Source organism: Astatotilapia calliptera, chromosome 17 (genome assembly GCF_964374335.1).
Source record: "Astatotilapia calliptera chromosome 17, fAstCal68.1, whole genome shotgun sequence".
In the NCBI taxonomy this organism is placed as follows: Eukaryota; Metazoa; Chordata; class Actinopteri; order Cichliformes; family Cichlidae; genus Astatotilapia; species Astatotilapia calliptera.
In genome coordinates, this window is record NC_137438.1 from 36,235,230 (window position 1) to 36,252,935 (window position 17,706).

The following is a 17,706-nucleotide window of genomic DNA, read 5'->3' on the forward strand; positions in this document are numbered from 1 at the left end:
TTAGCGCAATAATTTTTTTTGCATATGAAACTGGAGGAGTTGTACTTACATCTTATGCCATCAGCTTGTCCTCGGTCACAGTTTCCTTCCACATATAGCTTTGCAAAAACCGCATAAAAAGCACTTGCAGCAACAAAACATAATATTCCAGAAACATGCTTTGCCGATCCTATCAGCTGTTTGTAACACTTCCTACTTCCATCAGCACGAACTATTGCATGTCTGCCATGTCCTGCCTGAAACCGGAAGTGACGTCATTTTGCAGAAATGTAGTTTTTTTTTTTTTTTAACATAAGGGCCTCATGAGCCCATACTTGTGTTTTTAAAAGTTATGTTTGACTTTATGACTTTCTGTATCGTTTCTGGGATGCTTAGGACTCATATTGCACTGCTAGAAATAGTCTATTTTGATGCATATGCTGGGTTTTTTTGCAAATTTGCATTATAATATTTATTTTCGTTTTTCCTGCAGTATATGAAAATTGGTGTATTTCAAAAATAAAACTATGAAGACACTTAAAATAAATTTCCTGTGGTGGGAAACTATTTTGTGCAACTTTTTTGTATTTACAGTTTTGAGGGATAAACCTCAAAACTGTAAAATATATGTTAAAAAAATAAAAACGATTTTAAATTTTTTTGTAGTTTATTGCACTTTTCTGCAATTTATGTAATTACTATGCACTTAATGCATACATATTATTAAAATTTGGGCTATAATGGTTGTATTGATGTATATCAACTTGAAATGCTCCCAAAAATGGCACTACAGAATGTAAAAAGCTCTGGCGGACTTGGTTCTATGGTAGGTCTTAAATGGTTAACAAACGTAAGAAATCTGCTTTGCTCATTTATGCGCTTCTGGAGTCACAAAAGCCCAAAAAAATATTTTGAAGAGGTTAAATATGCCAAGATAATTCAACAATTACTAATATATCTGCTGAGCAGTAGATCAAGACTAGACTACAGAACCGAAAACAAAATAAACAAGCTCATAAAAGGTGCTTTTTAATGCATTATAAATAAAATACATACATTTATATCTCGAGGAGACAGTGGATCTGGCCAGCACCTTTGGTGATTTAAATACTGCGGGGGAGTGAATGGGATTAAAGAATGAGAAAATGGCAGACTGCTTGAGAGCTTTCAGTACACATGGAACTACAAGTGTGGGTGTTCTCATTTATCATTTGGATACTCCAACCTCACAGTAAAGACCTGTTTTAATGGCTTTGATAAGTACAATAAAAAAGCGTGTATGGACACTCTGTTAGGACAAAAATGCCTTTGCTTTCCACAGTTAAGTTATAGGGAGCTAGCTTTGCATCCATTTGGTATCAGTCAATGCCAACCCAATGACAAGTTCATAACCTTTGGAACAATCCCGCCAGAAGCAATTTAAGCGGTGAAACAGTTGTCTCTCCTTTTGTGCATTGAAGCATTTACAGTGATATTTCCCCTTGATTTTCAGCGAGTGCAATATCAAAGTACATAAGCACTCAATATTTAACCATTTGGCCCTGCTCCATATCAACAATTATCAACTAAATCCTAGCAAAACTGTTTCGCTGTCACACTTTCAAACAAGAAATGCATGAAACCAACAACTGAAATACATTTCTATCGCATATATGAGCCCAATATGTAACACGTGGATGCCCCGTGAACTCTACTACAATAAATCAAACAAAAGCAAAACTGGAGACTAAACAGTTTATCTCAAACCATCAGCAAGTTCAGAAAGGTTAATGCCCTCCTAATCACGAGTTCGAGATCCATGAGAAAAACCCCGGAGCAGAAGTGCGTTGGTGATCGCTTTGACTGCATAGAAGGGTATTTGAATTTAAAATTCAATATTTATGTCTCAGTTCATGACCCACAGCGTTCCTCAAAAACTCTTTTCTTCTCTTAGTCTTAAAAATCTATTTCTCCCTCTCGTGCTGCTGTTGCACTCTGTTTATTCCTCACGAGCAGGTCGATATAGCTGTTTATTTGGCATTTTTGTGTCTTAACTGAGTTGAGAAGGGGACATGCAGTTAGCTTACAGGCTGACAGAGCAACTCCTGTTTTTTATTATCTCAGGGCAAAAAAGGGAAAAAGCTGTAAACTTCCCATTACTATTGTGCTTATTTGGGAATAAACCTCATCAGATGATAATTTTGGTAATGGTACTCAAAGAGCAAACTAATCACCCAATTCATGACTATTTTCACTTGATAAATGATTTCCTGGCAAGGGCTAACTTGGACCAATCAACAGAACAACACCACACCTAAATTAGAAAGCTAATACACAAATGCATTTGTGAACACGTTTTTCGCGCAAATATACACTTCCTTACTTCAAGTCTACTCAATACCATGCCGTGATTGATGACTGACTTTCCAAGCAGCTTTGATCATCAAAATCGTACAGCAAATTAATTCACAGTACAAGCCGGCACGAGTTAGCCTGAAAGCAAACTTTGGCTGTCAATGATGGAAAGCGTGTAGGCGTAAGAAAAGCCATAAGAAAAGGATGTCACGGAGTAAACGGGAGGATGGGGTGGAGGGTTACACAATTACTTCCACCATATAAGCTCTGAGTTTTCCGGTCCTTTATTCCTCTCCTCTTGTTTTGGCACGAATAGATTCATATGCCAAATTGGACGCAGCACTCAATCAGCAAGGTGATTATTAAAAGCTGTTTACCGGAGGTGGCCTTGTCTCACTTTCGACACTATTGACTACAGTGTCATCAATCAGAGCAGCTACAAACCCCTGTGAGTGTTTGCTGACGCAAACCAAGTTTGGGAAGAAAGTTCAGGAAGAGAAAATGAGAAGGTCTTTGTTGTGATAAATGGGTGAAAAGTATAGAATTAATGATCAGAGGTGGGACCGGCTTCTGTACGCGAAATTGCAAGGTGTTGATCTTGACAGCAACTCATGTACACATATGCAAGCAAAGACAAAAAAAAAGTTAATCAGGACAACAAACTTTAAGCTTGAGAAATGGGCAAGAAAAAGAACTTTTTACCACATGGCACCTTAAAATAACATCCATAAAACTATTCTTTTCTTTCTAGTAGAGGACTCGTTGGATCACACTGTTCACAACATACTGCAGCGTTTGTGTTGACAGAATAAAACATCTAGAGTGACCAGATGTCCTGATTAAATCATCAGAGTTCCAATTTGTCCTGGCGTCTCGACAGGGACACACTTTGTTCTGATAATTAGACTGAATGGATTTTTGGAGTTTTCTTCTTGCAAAGGAGACCTCTGTGAATTGTGTCACAGAGTAAAATAATTGCATTATTATTTAGAAATGGGTGGTGCAGATAAGCACTCTAAATAGGGAAAAGGCTTGTTTCTCTTCTCTTTTATAAAGACCAGCGGCAGGGTAAGCTTTTTGTCCTGACAACAGTCTATTTACATATATTCTATATTACAACACAAGAGTGGTGCACTTGCCCGTTTTTGCAATGTATTTATGTTATATTGGGATTTTTGTTTTCTGCTCATAGTCCAGGAAAAAAACAAAAAGGATCTTATACAAGGTTTTGCTCCTTGCGCCCTGTGACAGTGATTGAAATAGCGCTGACATTTCCAGAACACTCTGGTTCCTTTGGAGTACCCCTTCTTTCCGTGATTGTCAAGGCTGGCTAACCCAAGGCGTTCTCCACACGTAACTGATCTGAGGACAGCAGCTGACATTTACAAAGGTCCACAGTTTTTTCACACACCATTAATTAAAGTGAGAACAAATCTTTTTCTCCCTCTTTGGCTCTTCCACCTCTCACTTCCGTCACGACCGATCTCCTCGGTGCCTTGTTGAAAAAACTGTAATCGTTTACACAGAACTAAAAGCTTTGTACTCACACAAACGCTTGGCCTCACGTTAACAATCACAAGGATCGAGCATCCTCAGGATAGAGACTATTCAGCAGTCCTTACTAATATAAATCTCAAGGTAACAATTTTAGATGGCCATGGTCAGTTTAGTTGCATACACTGTATATAATGATGCCCTGATGCATGATTAACAGAAGTTGTTGAAAACACATAGAGCTGGAGATTGACACTTTGCATGCACTGATCATAAATATGAATGTCACTCCCATATTGAGCTTACAATAAAGTCTTTGAACTGTTATTTTAGGTGAAAGCATTGCACAACATACAGCTTTAAGAAAAAAGAAACTCAAGAGTTTAGTTTTAATTTATTTGGGCTGTTCTGAAATCAACTCGGGGTCAATACTATATGCACAAGGTGAGAAATGTACATACACCCTGTGAGATGATTAATTCTGCAGAGCTGAAAGTTACAAAATGTCTTTAACTTGTCAAGGCCAAGGGCAGTAAACTTTCTGTTGGTAATCATGACTGAGTATAGCCTGTAGCTTCTCTGCGTGCCACTGCAAACCTTTTTTGTAATGCCATATATGGATGTGCCATTCTGTAGTAGCTGGATTACCTGTGCTACCTGAATGGGCTGCAGGGACTGTCTCATCCTACCAGTAGTGAAAAGGACACAAACTAAAGACCAAACTAGAGGAAAATCAGGCAGGAGCGAGGAAGTAGAAGGGAGCGAGTGATAGTGTGTGGCCGTTATCCACAAACCCATTCCTTTTTTGGGGGTTGCCTTTCCAGTGTACCTGCTGTCACTTTTATTTGCATCAAAGCAGGTGAACTGGATTCACAGTGGTTTAAGGTTCGTAACTGGAGAGACAGATATCCCTAAAGTTGAACATACTTTGTGTTATATTGTGGTGATCAAGTGTTGGCTTAATTTTACAGAGGAGATAAAGCTTGGTTAATCCTGACCACGTGAAAAAAGGTGGGGGTGGGGGGTGGACTGGAAAAATAAAAGGTAAAGCTTCAGATGTTTAAACACAATTTCCAGAGGTATGTGGCAAATCAAGTCCAAGAACGCTGTATTAAACTTTTAAGCATGTCATCTTTCTCTAGTACTTGTTTTCTACCAGAGAAGGCGTAACATTGTTTGTAACAATAAAGTTGGCAGACAATCTCAAAATCCTTTAGCATAATCTCCAATCATCAGTGTAAACCTGGACACAAGGAAGGTTAACAAAGTTTCGACCTCAAATCCATCAAAAATATATTTAACAGTTAAAAGTCAGTTTTGCCCCAGAAAGCAACCATTTTAACTGAAAAACTAATTGGAGGCGAGACCATAAGATTCATGTTCATCACCAGAACATGTAAACATTTGACTGCAAGTGTACATTATGCAGTAGAAACAAAAAACAGGAGTACATCATTAGTGAATATGAGTTGGTATTAAAGTCCAAACAAGAAGCAGCATCAAACTGAATTTATGGCTAGTGGTCATTGCTCATTTTCAAAATATCACAAACAAAGCACGGTTACATGGTTCTTACATGTGAATCTTAAGGGACTTGTGAATACTAGTCAAACTTGCAGGCCACAGTCAAGTCTTAGAAACAAAAGAGGAGAGGCTTTTTATTGTCACTTAGGAGTTCTGCAGTGGCAATGTTAGCGTCTGCAGGCATTACAGACTAATGGGAATGTGCTGACTGTGCTGGCCTTTCCTATAAACAGCAGTGCAAACACATACCTGCATTATATCCCCCTGCTTGCCCATTACTGTGCGTACAGTATGTGGGTGTGTGCTTCAAAGTGGTCGCATGCTAGTAGACTCACAAATGTGTGAATGAAATAGTATTGTGTGAGAGAGAACAGCTTTTGTGCTTGTTTATGTTGTCATGTCTATGGGCGTGTGACTCTGAGTGACAGAGGGAAAAAGAATCCGTGGAAATGTGCGTGCACCAACTTATCCATGCAGCCCAGGCCGGCAGTTTGCGGTAGTGTGCTAGCTGAGGTGGAACGGTGAAAGGCAGATTGCTTAGGGAGTGCCATACTCCTGCTTTTCATTTTGCAGCTTAACCAATCCAATCCCACAACCAAGAGAGGAGATTCACAGCTACTCTCCCTACTATGTTTGATAACAATGCATGAATTATCCTTTTAAATTACTTTCTGCATGCGTTTTTTAATTAAAACTATTAAAGTGAATCAGTCATTCGCGGTCCCTCTGAGGACCCTGAGAATGTAACTCGCCAGCAGTTTGTCATACGCCGCTGCTCCTCACATTCTACATTTAACATTAAAGTCAATTAGCTCACGTTTTTTTTCCACAGCTAGTGACTACACTGCAGTGACTGGGCAGAATTAGAGAACTCAGTATATCACCAGAATAAACAGAAGAACAAAGTTGAGGCTTTTCGAGTATTCGATCTAGGACAAAAACGTTATCCATAGATTTTCAAGAGCATATCGTTTTCCACCTGAACAAAGCTCAAATCAATCAAAACAATTTAGAACTGTGAGCTGAACAAGCTGTTAATGTTGTACTGTTCTAACTAGCTGCTACAAGTGAACTTTCCCTCCAGGCCTGGGGAAATTGGAGAAGCAATTCAGTGTAATAATGAGCAGATTGATTGAAACTGGTTGGAAACCTTTATTATACCGCTGCAAGCGTGTGTTACGTGTTTGCATGCATGTTGTAGCAGACAATATAAGGAGGAGACGTCTCCCTTAAAGAATGTTAAATAGGAATGGAAAAGAGAGTTGAGTAATGCCAGAGATGCTGATCTGAGGCAAACAACATCCCCACTGGGACAAGCATGAAATAAACATGTTGTTGCACTGAGATGGGCTTATTACAAGTTCTCAAAAGTTTGAACAGTGTGGTGACAGAGATATGTAAAGATGTGGACTTATTGTTTTCATTGGTTTAATGAATCTCTAACTGGAATTGCTGTGGTGCCATGAGCCAGAGGTGTCAATTGGAAGAAGGGTATTAAGCCAGCACCGACTGACTCCTCGCAGACATGGAAAGAAACTCTGAAGACGACAGGCTTTATTTAAAAAACTTTTTAAGAATTTAATTCCTTGAGATACATTTTACAAATTTTACAAATGAAAACCTCTTTGCCCCATTTTTGCTCAAGCTGAACAATAATTTGGGCTTTTAGGCAGCAGCAAAAGTGTAACACTGCAAAAGGGGCTGCGCCACATTTGAATCACAAGATAAAAAGGAAAACGTCTTTGTGAAAATGAATACAGAACAATTTTGTCTCCAATATCTGGTTTTCATAATTGCTGGAAGACAAAAATGAAACTGAAAACAAAATTTGATTAATCGCGCAGCCCTACTAGAATCCTTCTACTATTTATGTTGTAAAAGATAAAGTTCAATGAAGCGAGAGAAAAAGACGATAGCGAGAAAAAGAATAAATGCCAGAGAGATAAATGGCGAAAGAACGAAAGCCAGAATGAAATAAAGAGACCAGGAAAAAGAGAAATACGAAGCTGAGACTCAAAGAAATAAAAAGTGGCAAAAAAAAAAAACAGAGAAGTTAGGAATTAGTAAGAGAAAGAAAAGACTAACCGAGATTGTGAGAAAGATTGGAAGAGAAGGACAAGCAGGCTTGAGAGGAGAGGGATGTGAGGGTTGCTGGATAAAGCATGTGGAGATAAGGTCTGTTCAACAGGCCCTTAAGAACCTGGCAGGTCCACGTTTAAACTCTAAGGCTCAGCGGATCAGAGGCAGAAATCTCTTGGAATTAAACCACTAAAGCTGAGAGAAGAAGAAATCTTTACTTATCTTTCCACACAGACACTAATCTGTATCAAAAAACTTGGTAAATTGAATTAGCAAATGAGAGAAAACAAACCATCCCCCCCCCCTTAAGGCAATATGCCTGTCAAAGGCCGTAAACAAAAGTAAAGGTTTGTATATTTTCATGTAAAACTTTCTGTAATTTTAACTCAAATCCACAATTTCAATATATTCGTGATATATAAATATATATATATAAATAAATATGCATCCAGTCCGTAACATAAACAAACTGATACACACAGACAAACACACAGAGGACATCTGTGTTCCATTACGTACCGACAACAACTTCCCGTGAAGACATAAACAAATAGATGATGAGAGCTCATTTGTTGTGCACTGGGTGGGGGAAAATGTCAGGATGACATTTGGCTGTAGCTATTTATGAGTATGTGTGTTGTTTCTCGTGTGTATCTGTGGGTGACTGAGTACCTACTGTAGCTATAAAATCAAAATATATCAAGGAAAAGGAGGAAAATATAATCTAAAATATAGTTCAATCAATGTGGGATGTGCTGGACAAACAAGCCAGATCTGTGGAGATCCCCCCATTAAATAACTTACAGGATGTCATGCTAACATGCCAACAATCCCAACAATCCCCTAATGACACAAAAGGTTAGCAAGGACTTTGTGTGTGCATAGTCTCAAACTGCAGAAACCCATTAAAAAAAAAAAAACTAGAACCACCTTAAGTTCTATCTGAATTGGACTCCAACAAGAAGTACCAGTTTATTTAAGCTCGATATGAAGAATACTAAAGGACAGACGAGTCAGTCAGTGTCTCATCTTCAGACTCTGATAGCCTCCAGTGTCTCACTGAGTGGATGAACCATCTTTAATCAACTGGCCTCCACCTAAAGCACACATTTTTCAGAACTGTAACCAACTCGTGCGACTTTTGAAGACTTCTTCACATTTATTACGTGATGAAACAGGAGGCACAGAAAAGATGGTTTGAGGTCATGACCGTCAAATATCAAGAACACAAGTAAAGCCATTTGATTGCTGCTTGTATTCATTTCAGATGTACTTTTGTCACTCTTTTCATTCTATATAACCAACTGAGGGGCTCTGAAGTCAAACGGACCTGTGTAGGACCTCTGAAGTACTACGAGTCACTTCTTTTAGCAAATAAAAACTATGTTATTAGCTGATCAGCTGATATCCACTCAGTACTGAGCTGTGCTACATCAGTCATCCAATGAGATTAGCCATAATTCAGAAATACGAGTAAAAATATACCTCTTTAACATAGATAACACAGTTGACATATTTTCCAACCAAGAGGCAGCTGTGCTTTCAGTGTTTTTGGAAACCAGATACTGCAGTCCTTTTGTTTATTGGCTTCATTCTGAAATGTGGTTATTGCCTCAAGCCTCAAGTGCCTGCAAGCTGCAAACCAAAGCAGGCTCGGCTTTAATTAATCATCCGTAAGACTGGTCTAAATAAAACTGTCTCAGGAACAACAAGAGGAAAGTGTGCAACAACGTATTTATGGTCTCGGTGCAAAAACTTCTCTCCTCCGTGGCTCTAAAATTGCATCTGTTCTTACTCTCCCATTAAGATTCTCTCGTTCCTCAAAACCTCACATTTCTTTGTCTTTTTCATGAGAACAGACTGTTTGCCCTTGTTTGCCACTGCATCGGCCGCATGCAAAACCAGTCAGAAAGTCACACTTTAAAGTTGGAAGTGTAAATATGTGTCTGTGCATGCATTCATGTGTACAATACAAAATCAAATCAAATACACACACATGCACTTAAAGCACATTTAAGACAAAAAGTTATAATGTAAACACTGTGCAAGCTTAAAAGAGTGTGTATTTTTGAGCTTCACATAGTGGTTAGAAGAGAAACTCACACCTAGCGACGACACTTATGCAGGCACAAGCATTACAAAGTGTCCATCTGTCCAATCCTAACACTTGTGTTTAGCAAAGCAGATCTGCTCAGCTGTCTGGACAGTCAAAGCAGCTTGTGAGCATCTTATATCCTCCATGTCAATGTTATCTCAAGTATCACGTAAGATTACTTCTCAGTCTCATCCTCCTCCTTATGATGTTTTTTATATTTCTGACTTGTGAACACAGAAGTGAGAGGACTCAGAGGACTACAAGACATCAACAATAAACAAGAGAGAAAGGTCAGAGATAAGATAAGAAAGGAGCAGAGAAAGTAGAGGGAAATGTTAAAAAGAAGAAAAATAGAGAACAGAGCACTGAGAAAAACCCAAACGGATAAGTTAGAAGAATACAACAAGACAGAGAATCAGAGAGAGCTGCCAACGAGCAGAGATGAGGTTTATATGTGACGATGCTAGAATGTGTTGCTACCGTTAAGAAGGCAAGTCCCCCCAGTGAGCTGGCAACCAAAGTCACCTTCTGGCAGCTGTCTACTGTCATCTACTAATGCACTCACAACGACTTTTGAACCTCGCAGTTAATGACCAGGGAGGTAATGGAGAGGGATGTAGGCCATGAACAACTCCGCAGTCTGGCAGACTGTTTTAATATTGCTTTCGCACAACCGACAGATTCATCTGCATAGAGTAAATCACCACCAGCATCACCAACTGGACAGAAAAACCAGCACCGTGTGTAACTTCCTGTGTACATCTGTAGTGTTCGGACAGCCCACACAGGTTTGAACCTCTCAAGTATCACAACTTGTAAAATCTCAAGTGGAAATTCAACACACTGAGCAAGTTCTGCCTCGAAAACTATGGAACAACAATTATCTCTGGGACGTGCTGTGTGTGAAGAGTCTCCTGTTAGTTACTTCAAAAGGTTTATTCAATAACACTTCAGTCGGCACAGTTAAGGTTCCGCAGTTTTGCCGTCTACTGACCAAAATCTGAAGTATTTTGGTGCTCAGAGTGCAAATCGCTCTCTCTGCTGCCGAAAGGGTTTCGATTTTTCTGCCATCATTACCACACAGTTGCTGCAGAATTATTCCAAGCCTAAACTAATCCCCTGCTGGGACTAAGCAGCTGGGAATTTTATTTTTTAAGATCTTTTTTTTATTCCCCCATATAGACACAAGCGACAACAATTACCCTAGTTAATTCACCGATCTGTGCAGAAGTCTTGAGCCACCCATCACTTTTTTAAATATTTTGCTTCCAAGGAGTCTGAATTTATTATTACTTTTTTAAAAAGTGCTCCTGAGCAGAAGTTCTCCAGGTGTTCTGGCTACTTTCCACCACTCATTTTCAGACCAGTCCTTGTATCTGACCATTTTGATTTTATTGTTTTTGTTTTATTGAACTTGGTTAACACTAACCTATGAATCATTCAAACACATATAATAGTACATTTAGCAAAAAGCCTGTTTTAAAATGTGTCTTTAGGTGCTTTGTAACAAGCAGCCTGTCTAACAAAACCATAATTTGTTCCAGTTTCTGTTAACACAGTCTAACAGGAATGATAAAGTTATTTTGCACTGGCAAGGTGACTCCCAAAACACTTGAGGCACCTCAACATGGTGTGCAGTGTGTGGATAAAAAAATCTGAGGAAAGTGGACAAGTGGAAGATTAAAGAAGAAGTCCAATCCATCCATTTTTAACCGCTCCGTGGTAGCAGCAGCCTAAGCATATAAACCAAGACCTCCCTCACTTTAGCCACCTCCTTGAGCTCACCCAGGAGAACACCAAGGAGTTTCCCAGCCAGCCGAGAGATATAATCTCTCTGGTATGTCCTGGTCTCTTCCCAGTAGGACATTCCCAGAACATCTTGCCCAGGACGTGCCCAGAAGATGTTGAAACCACCTCAACCAGCTCCTTTCGATGTGGAGGAATAGCAAATCTACTTTGAGTGATTGGGGGTGCCGTTCAGGTGCGTCCGCCTTCCCCGCAGCAGACCACGCCCCACCACAGCTGTGCAGTCAAAAACAGGCTCACTGCAGTCACTAAGGGTGAACAGTATTACATTCTCACTAAATGATATATATATATGTATTATCTCTGTTCACATGTTTCTGGGTTTCTTTTTTGTAAGACTAAGACTGAACTTTATTTTTCCATGTTTGGCAATATTCACATTCTGTTTAACTTGATGCTTTTTTGAAGAAGTGGTGCAGACTAATGAAGCAGTCTAGTTACAAAAGTTACAAATAGTTGTTTGAAATGAAAGTTGTTTGTTTAAAAAAAAATTACCAAAGGCATTATTGTGAATGAGTTTATTATCTAAATAAAGTTGCAGCTAGGCTTTTCTGTCATTGTTTTGTTTAGGTGGGGCCTGAAAATATTTCTTCCTGCTTTGTGGGGGAAGATGTAAAAAGCCCGAGAACCACTGCTTTAGAGAAAGCTCTTTCACACCTCTCATATCTGCAATTTCGTCCTTTCGCTCACTATTGACCAGTAAATGAACAGCTTTGCTTTAATACTCAATTCTCTTGTCACCACGACAAACAGGTCCAGTGTCTACATCACTGGAGCCATCGCCACAATTCATCTGTCAATCTCCCACTGCCCTCTCCAAGCTCCCAAGACATCTGGGGCAGTAATTTGCCCATGACTTGCAGTGGGAACTCCCAACTTTTCCAGTTGTGGACCATGGTGTCAAACTTGGAGGACTGCTCCAGGGCAAGCTCGAGCCCACCATCTGATAAAGCCTACAGAACCACATCATCTGCAAAAAGCAACTTCTGAGCCACCAAAGGCTCAGAAAACAAAAGAAGTAGCAGCTAAAATGGATCGAATCACACGATGAACAGTATCTGAAATTCACATTGTTATATTTCCACATATGCTTGCACGTTTTCATAAATATCCATTTCTATTGTTCCAAGGCAACCAAAAGAAATTTGCACAGTGCTGTATATGCACTACTGTGGACGGTCTATGATTTAAAAACAAGTTTTCTCATAGAAACACAATTTTACATCCACCCCAACCCCTATAACCAAAGTATGGCATTTATAAATATTCATATTATGTAAACAAATGTCAATATCAACACCATCGCCTTCTGTGTCTGTGTCCGTTACCTGAAAATCCCTCTCCTCCAGGATCTCTTTCCTCCACCTCACCAGGAAGGCCGCACACACATACAGGTGAAAATGGGAGAAGCCCTCTGGTTCAGCCTGGTGAGCGAGATAAAAAAAAAACAAACATATGATGTTGATTTAGCACAAGTTTAACATTTTGCAGCATGAAAACAAACAACACCTCCATCTCAGATATGTTATATTGTTCAAACGGAAGCTCAAGAGTGCGAGCAAAGCATCTCTGAGAAGCTCAAACACTCCAGTCTTTCATCACAATTTCATTTTAGGGAAAATTTGGAAGCAGTTTTGCATGATGTATTTAGCCACGCATACGAAAAAGGAGACAGAGGGGAAAAAATAGAAAAAAATTGGAGAATATAAAACATTCTTTTCCTGTCAAAATCCAGAAATTTACATTTGCAGGGCGAGAAAGAAAGATACAAATCCCCTTTTCCTCTGCACAGCTTTTTATTTCAGCTGCTCGTTATGTATGGTGGCTTACTTTTTTTTTTATAACTCTGCAATGAGCAGAGGGAATTAAAAAGGGAGTAAGACAAAGGATAAGATGTTCCCTGTTCTATTCATTTTTCTCCAGAGCACCATCACAGAGGGGATAATTACCAAGGCCTTTTGAATGCAAGTGACTTAGGAGTATACGGTCCCTTAGAGAAGGAACACAATATTCAAAGTACATCCTGGTATGAGGACTTTTCTGGAGGCATTTTGACAAGTTAGGTTACAACATGTGTTATTTTAGGGAACATCAAGGTTTAACTGGACACCTAAAATTTTGCTGTTCCAAACAAATGTGCCGGTATTAAAGACAGCCAGACTGAGTCTCAAATAAAGCTCGGGGCAAGGCTTATTTGTGACAACAGTTGGGGAAGAAATAAAAACTCCTGTATAAATAGCTTGGAGTGACAACCAAACATTTGCATGAATCTGGAAGTCAAAAATCAACCAAAGGCAGGAAGACAGGAGCTGTGTAAGAGGACCCAGCTTCAGTCTGACGGCAAGAAAAGGCAACCAAAAGTGCAGAGAAAAGAGAGAGATGTAAACAGTATAGGAGTGACTGAGTGAGCGAGAGGCAGTCTGTATGCAGGGCTCTGTAACCTTATCTCCCCTGGACAGACACTTTTGATCATATTTTGTAGCATTGCTTTTTTCCCTGTTCTTGAGATTGACAGCAATACGTGAAATTTTTCTCTCCATTTTTTATTTTTTTTGTAACTTGTCAGAAATTCAGGAAAATAAAATCTCCTAGCTGAGTCTTGCAAAGCCCTTCCTGTTTTCCTGTTTCAATTCAACTTCTCAGAACTGAAATAGAGATCAAAACAGGACATTTTGCTACCAAGTGACCACTACATAAACAGGATAACAAACTGACAAGTTTATTGACAAGCCTGATTAACCAATGCAATTTAAGTATGGAATTGCACCCATGAATTTCTATGTTCACTAGCAGGCTTTTCCTGGCTCAGAAATGTGGGAACATGAGTGGTCAGCGCACAGGGAAGGCAAGACTAGAGCAAGAAAAACACTCCTAATAATCCCATAAATTAATGAATATTCTGCAAGTGTGCGCCTTGATGTGTCCACTTTAATAGTGCGTGGTATTAGAAAAAAAAACAAAAAACAAATGGAGCACTGCGGTGCTCAAAATCATGAAACACACACGTCCTATAATTTGATATTAAACTTTGCAGTCTCTTTGGCACAGGTGGATTAGTAAAATGCCAAAGGCTGTACATACGGCACTGTACGTTCCAATAACTCAGCAATGTATCATCAGCAGTGCTTCCTCGACCGTATAACAGCGGCTATAACTCAGCAGCACACGAGTTTCAGACCCTAACTTCATTTCAAAGGCAGAAGAGGAAGTGCATTTACTGACAAACCGTCCATTATTCTCTCATACACAGTACAGAGAGTGGTTCAGAGGTCGGCGCAGTGGCGATCACCCACCCCACAAAACAGTCAATCAGGGAGAACCACTGGTCAGTTAACTTATTGCATTTAAATAACACAGACAGTGCCATGTTCTATATTTCGCCAGGTACTGTAATCAAGTGTACGAGCTGATCTTTAATCACCATGCTCATTTATGCAGTGGATAACAGTGAGCCATAACTCTGCAGGAATTATCAGAAACTGCCTTTCCTCTGTGATAATTGAATTTCCCTCCAAGAAGGAAGGAACAAACAGATTAATAATGGATATACAGAAACGAACAGAGATTTGATGTTCGAAAAAACAGAAATTGTCTTCTCGCTCTCTCTTTCTGTCTTTTTTCTTTTTCCCCCCACAACATTGTTAGGTTTTTGCAGACAGATTGATTCTCCCCACGCCTCTGCGTACATATCCTGTCGCTCGGTTTCCTTCTCGCTTTGCCTCCCACTTAGTTAAACCAGTTTTTACAATTATGCAATTAACAGCGTCTGTGTGCACGCGCGTTTGTTTGTGTGCGTGAGAAACAATGAAAAAGTGAATAATGGAGAGTGCAGGGAGTGGTGAGACAAAAAGAGGGGTGTCTGTGAACAGCGAAGCATGGCGTGATGGGAGTTGTAAACTGGCAGGTGAGTGGCTTGTTGGTCGGGCATTGCAGCCGAAGCAAACAACTGAAGCAAGCAAGCAAACATGCGAGCACGCACACACAAAGAGACGAGTGAGTATATGAGTGGCATATGGGAGCACAATGTTTATCACTCTCCAAAGACTCACCAAGTTTTAATTTCCTTTCTTCTATGAGTTTGTTTGTGTGTGTGTGAGAGAGAGTTCATGGTTGAGGGCACCAGCGGGGCCGTGAAACTCTGACTTCCGCTCTATTTCTCGCTCTGCCCCCGTCACTCCCTCTCTGTCGCCACTCCATTCTTACAATCTGTCACCTCCTTCAGTCTCATTCAACAAATGTCTGCTACTCACTTTTCTCCCTCTTTCTCTGTAATCCCACTGTGAAGACTATTTCATAATTTAGAGAGTGATTTTTCTTGACAGTTAATATAAAATTTGTCATCTATCATTTCCACGAGCAATCCAGCATTAACGTGAAATCTATTGCCTCCACCGACTGCATAGTTATTGGTGGTATATGACTCGTGTTCTTCTTCACTTTAATGCGTTTAAGGCACAGAAGTTGAAATTATTAAATGCCACTGCATCTGTAGGCCAGAATTATTCTGATGTTCCTGTGAAGTAATGCAGGCCACAGTATAAATGGCTCAATATTCAAAAAATGTGCATGTTTAATAGTTGTTTGCTATAAATACGATTTAAAACTGTTCATAATTTGTTCTGTGCATGACTGACAGGCTGCCCTGTGAAGCATTTCTATGTAATGATTAAAACTGTTTTAAGTTTATTAGCTCTGAAAGGATCTGTGGATTAGCTGACTGACAGAAAATGAACAGTCAAGTCTGATAATTGGTTCATCATATGAGTCATTTAAATTTCAAATATTTGCTTGATGGAGCTTCTGATAGGTGAGGATTTAGTGCTTTTCTCTGCTTCACACAACTCCGGGTGAGAGGAACTGTGGTTCTTTGTCCATAGCTACAATTTACAGATGGCCCCTGAACTCCACACATTAAGATAACCGGTAGGAGTGTGGTATGGATCAATACCAAGTAAATATAGGGCCAGTATTGCCGATACTGATACTTTTAACCTATAAAGGCAGCTTATGTGGGGGAGATCGGTGTGTCATGACTTATAAGATGAAATGTGCAAGCTAAACACATCCTAATGACCACTAAATTTACTTTCCACAACAATTAGTTAACACAACAAAACAGACTTTTCATATATTATTCATGTATCTCATGTAATGTGTGCTAAAGGCTAAAAATAAAATGGATGTGACAGTCAACACAAAAACATTCAGACATTGCTCATTTCTATTTTCAAAAAATAATTTCTTTTTGAAAAATTCAGTGGGCTACATACTCAACTTAAGGGTTATAAACACAGTATTGATCGATCCACCCACCTGTAGGAACAGGCTGTTGTGAAAGCTTCTAGCCCCGCATATACATACCGTGCTTTCAAAAGAGGACAGATACAAAGATATATTCACTGTAAAAACCTCACTTCACACATTACGAACCTGTAAATTATGACGGACCAGGAGCCGAATGAGCTACTATGTTACACATATTCCGGTTAAATGACTGATTCAATTCAATTTTATTTATTCAGCACCAAATCACAACAGCAGTCGCCTCAAGGCGCTTTATATTGTAAGGTAGACCGCACAATAATACATACAGAGAAAAAACCCAACAATCATATGACCCCCTATGAGCAAGCACTTTGGCGACAGTGGGAAGGAAAAACTCCCTTTTAACAGGAAGAAACCTCCGGCAGAACCAGGCTCAGGGAGGGGCGGGGCCATCTGCTGCGACCGGTTGGGGTGAGAGAAAGAGTTCAGCTAAATTAAAAATAGATGTAGTCCCTTAAAGAGCTTGTGGGTTAGCCAGAGTATGAGGCAGAGCCAGGATATGTCATAATACAAGTTCCACCCATCTAAACAACTGATCTTAATTTTAATGACAAGAGTTCCTGGTTCTAGTTCCAGTTGAGGCACAGACATAATAGCATCAATTCATCTAAATCAGTTCTGAATACAGAGAAATGTCTTAATTATTTTATATTGGTTTAGTTTTTAGTTGTATAGACTCTGGTAACTCAAATATAAATATAAATAAAATGGTATTTTGTAAATGGTCCTTTACCACCATCCGTTTATTTCATCGGCACACTGCTCTTTCTTGCTGCCCCATCCACAGCTATGTTATCTGCTGCCGCTGGTGCTCAAGGCTTACTCGTCATTATGATTTGCAAAACAAAGTTTGTCGTAGGAGTCAAGGTGACTCCGTCAAACTTGTCTCTACCTCTTCTCCTCCTCCATTGTTATGCCTGGTCCTCCACCCTCCTCGTGTCAGGGCAGCCATATTGGCTGAGACACGCGAGACTCTGACTGACAAGCGCCGCTGATCAAAGTACGGAGAAAACAGGGGGGCGAAGGACTCGGGGTGATAGGGGTATGCTGAGTGCAGTCGATTGGGAGAA

The 17,706-nt window shown here is 39.7% G+C and overlaps 1 protein-coding gene across 2 annotated transcripts in view; it reads right to left on the bottom strand.

Annotated features, from left to right (window-relative positions):
* Window positions 1-17,706, bottom strand: part of tbc1d22a (TBC1 domain family, member 22a) — a 162,648-nt gene that overhangs the window by 14,620 nt on the left and 130,322 nt on the right. For both annotated transcript variants that reach the window (XM_026147265.2, XM_026147266.2), the window contains exon 13: window positions 12,640-12,735. In XM_026147265.2, the coding sequence (XP_026003050.1) occupies window positions 12,640-12,735 (96 nt within the window). The remainder of the gene's footprint in view (window positions 1-12,639; window positions 12,736-17,706) is intronic.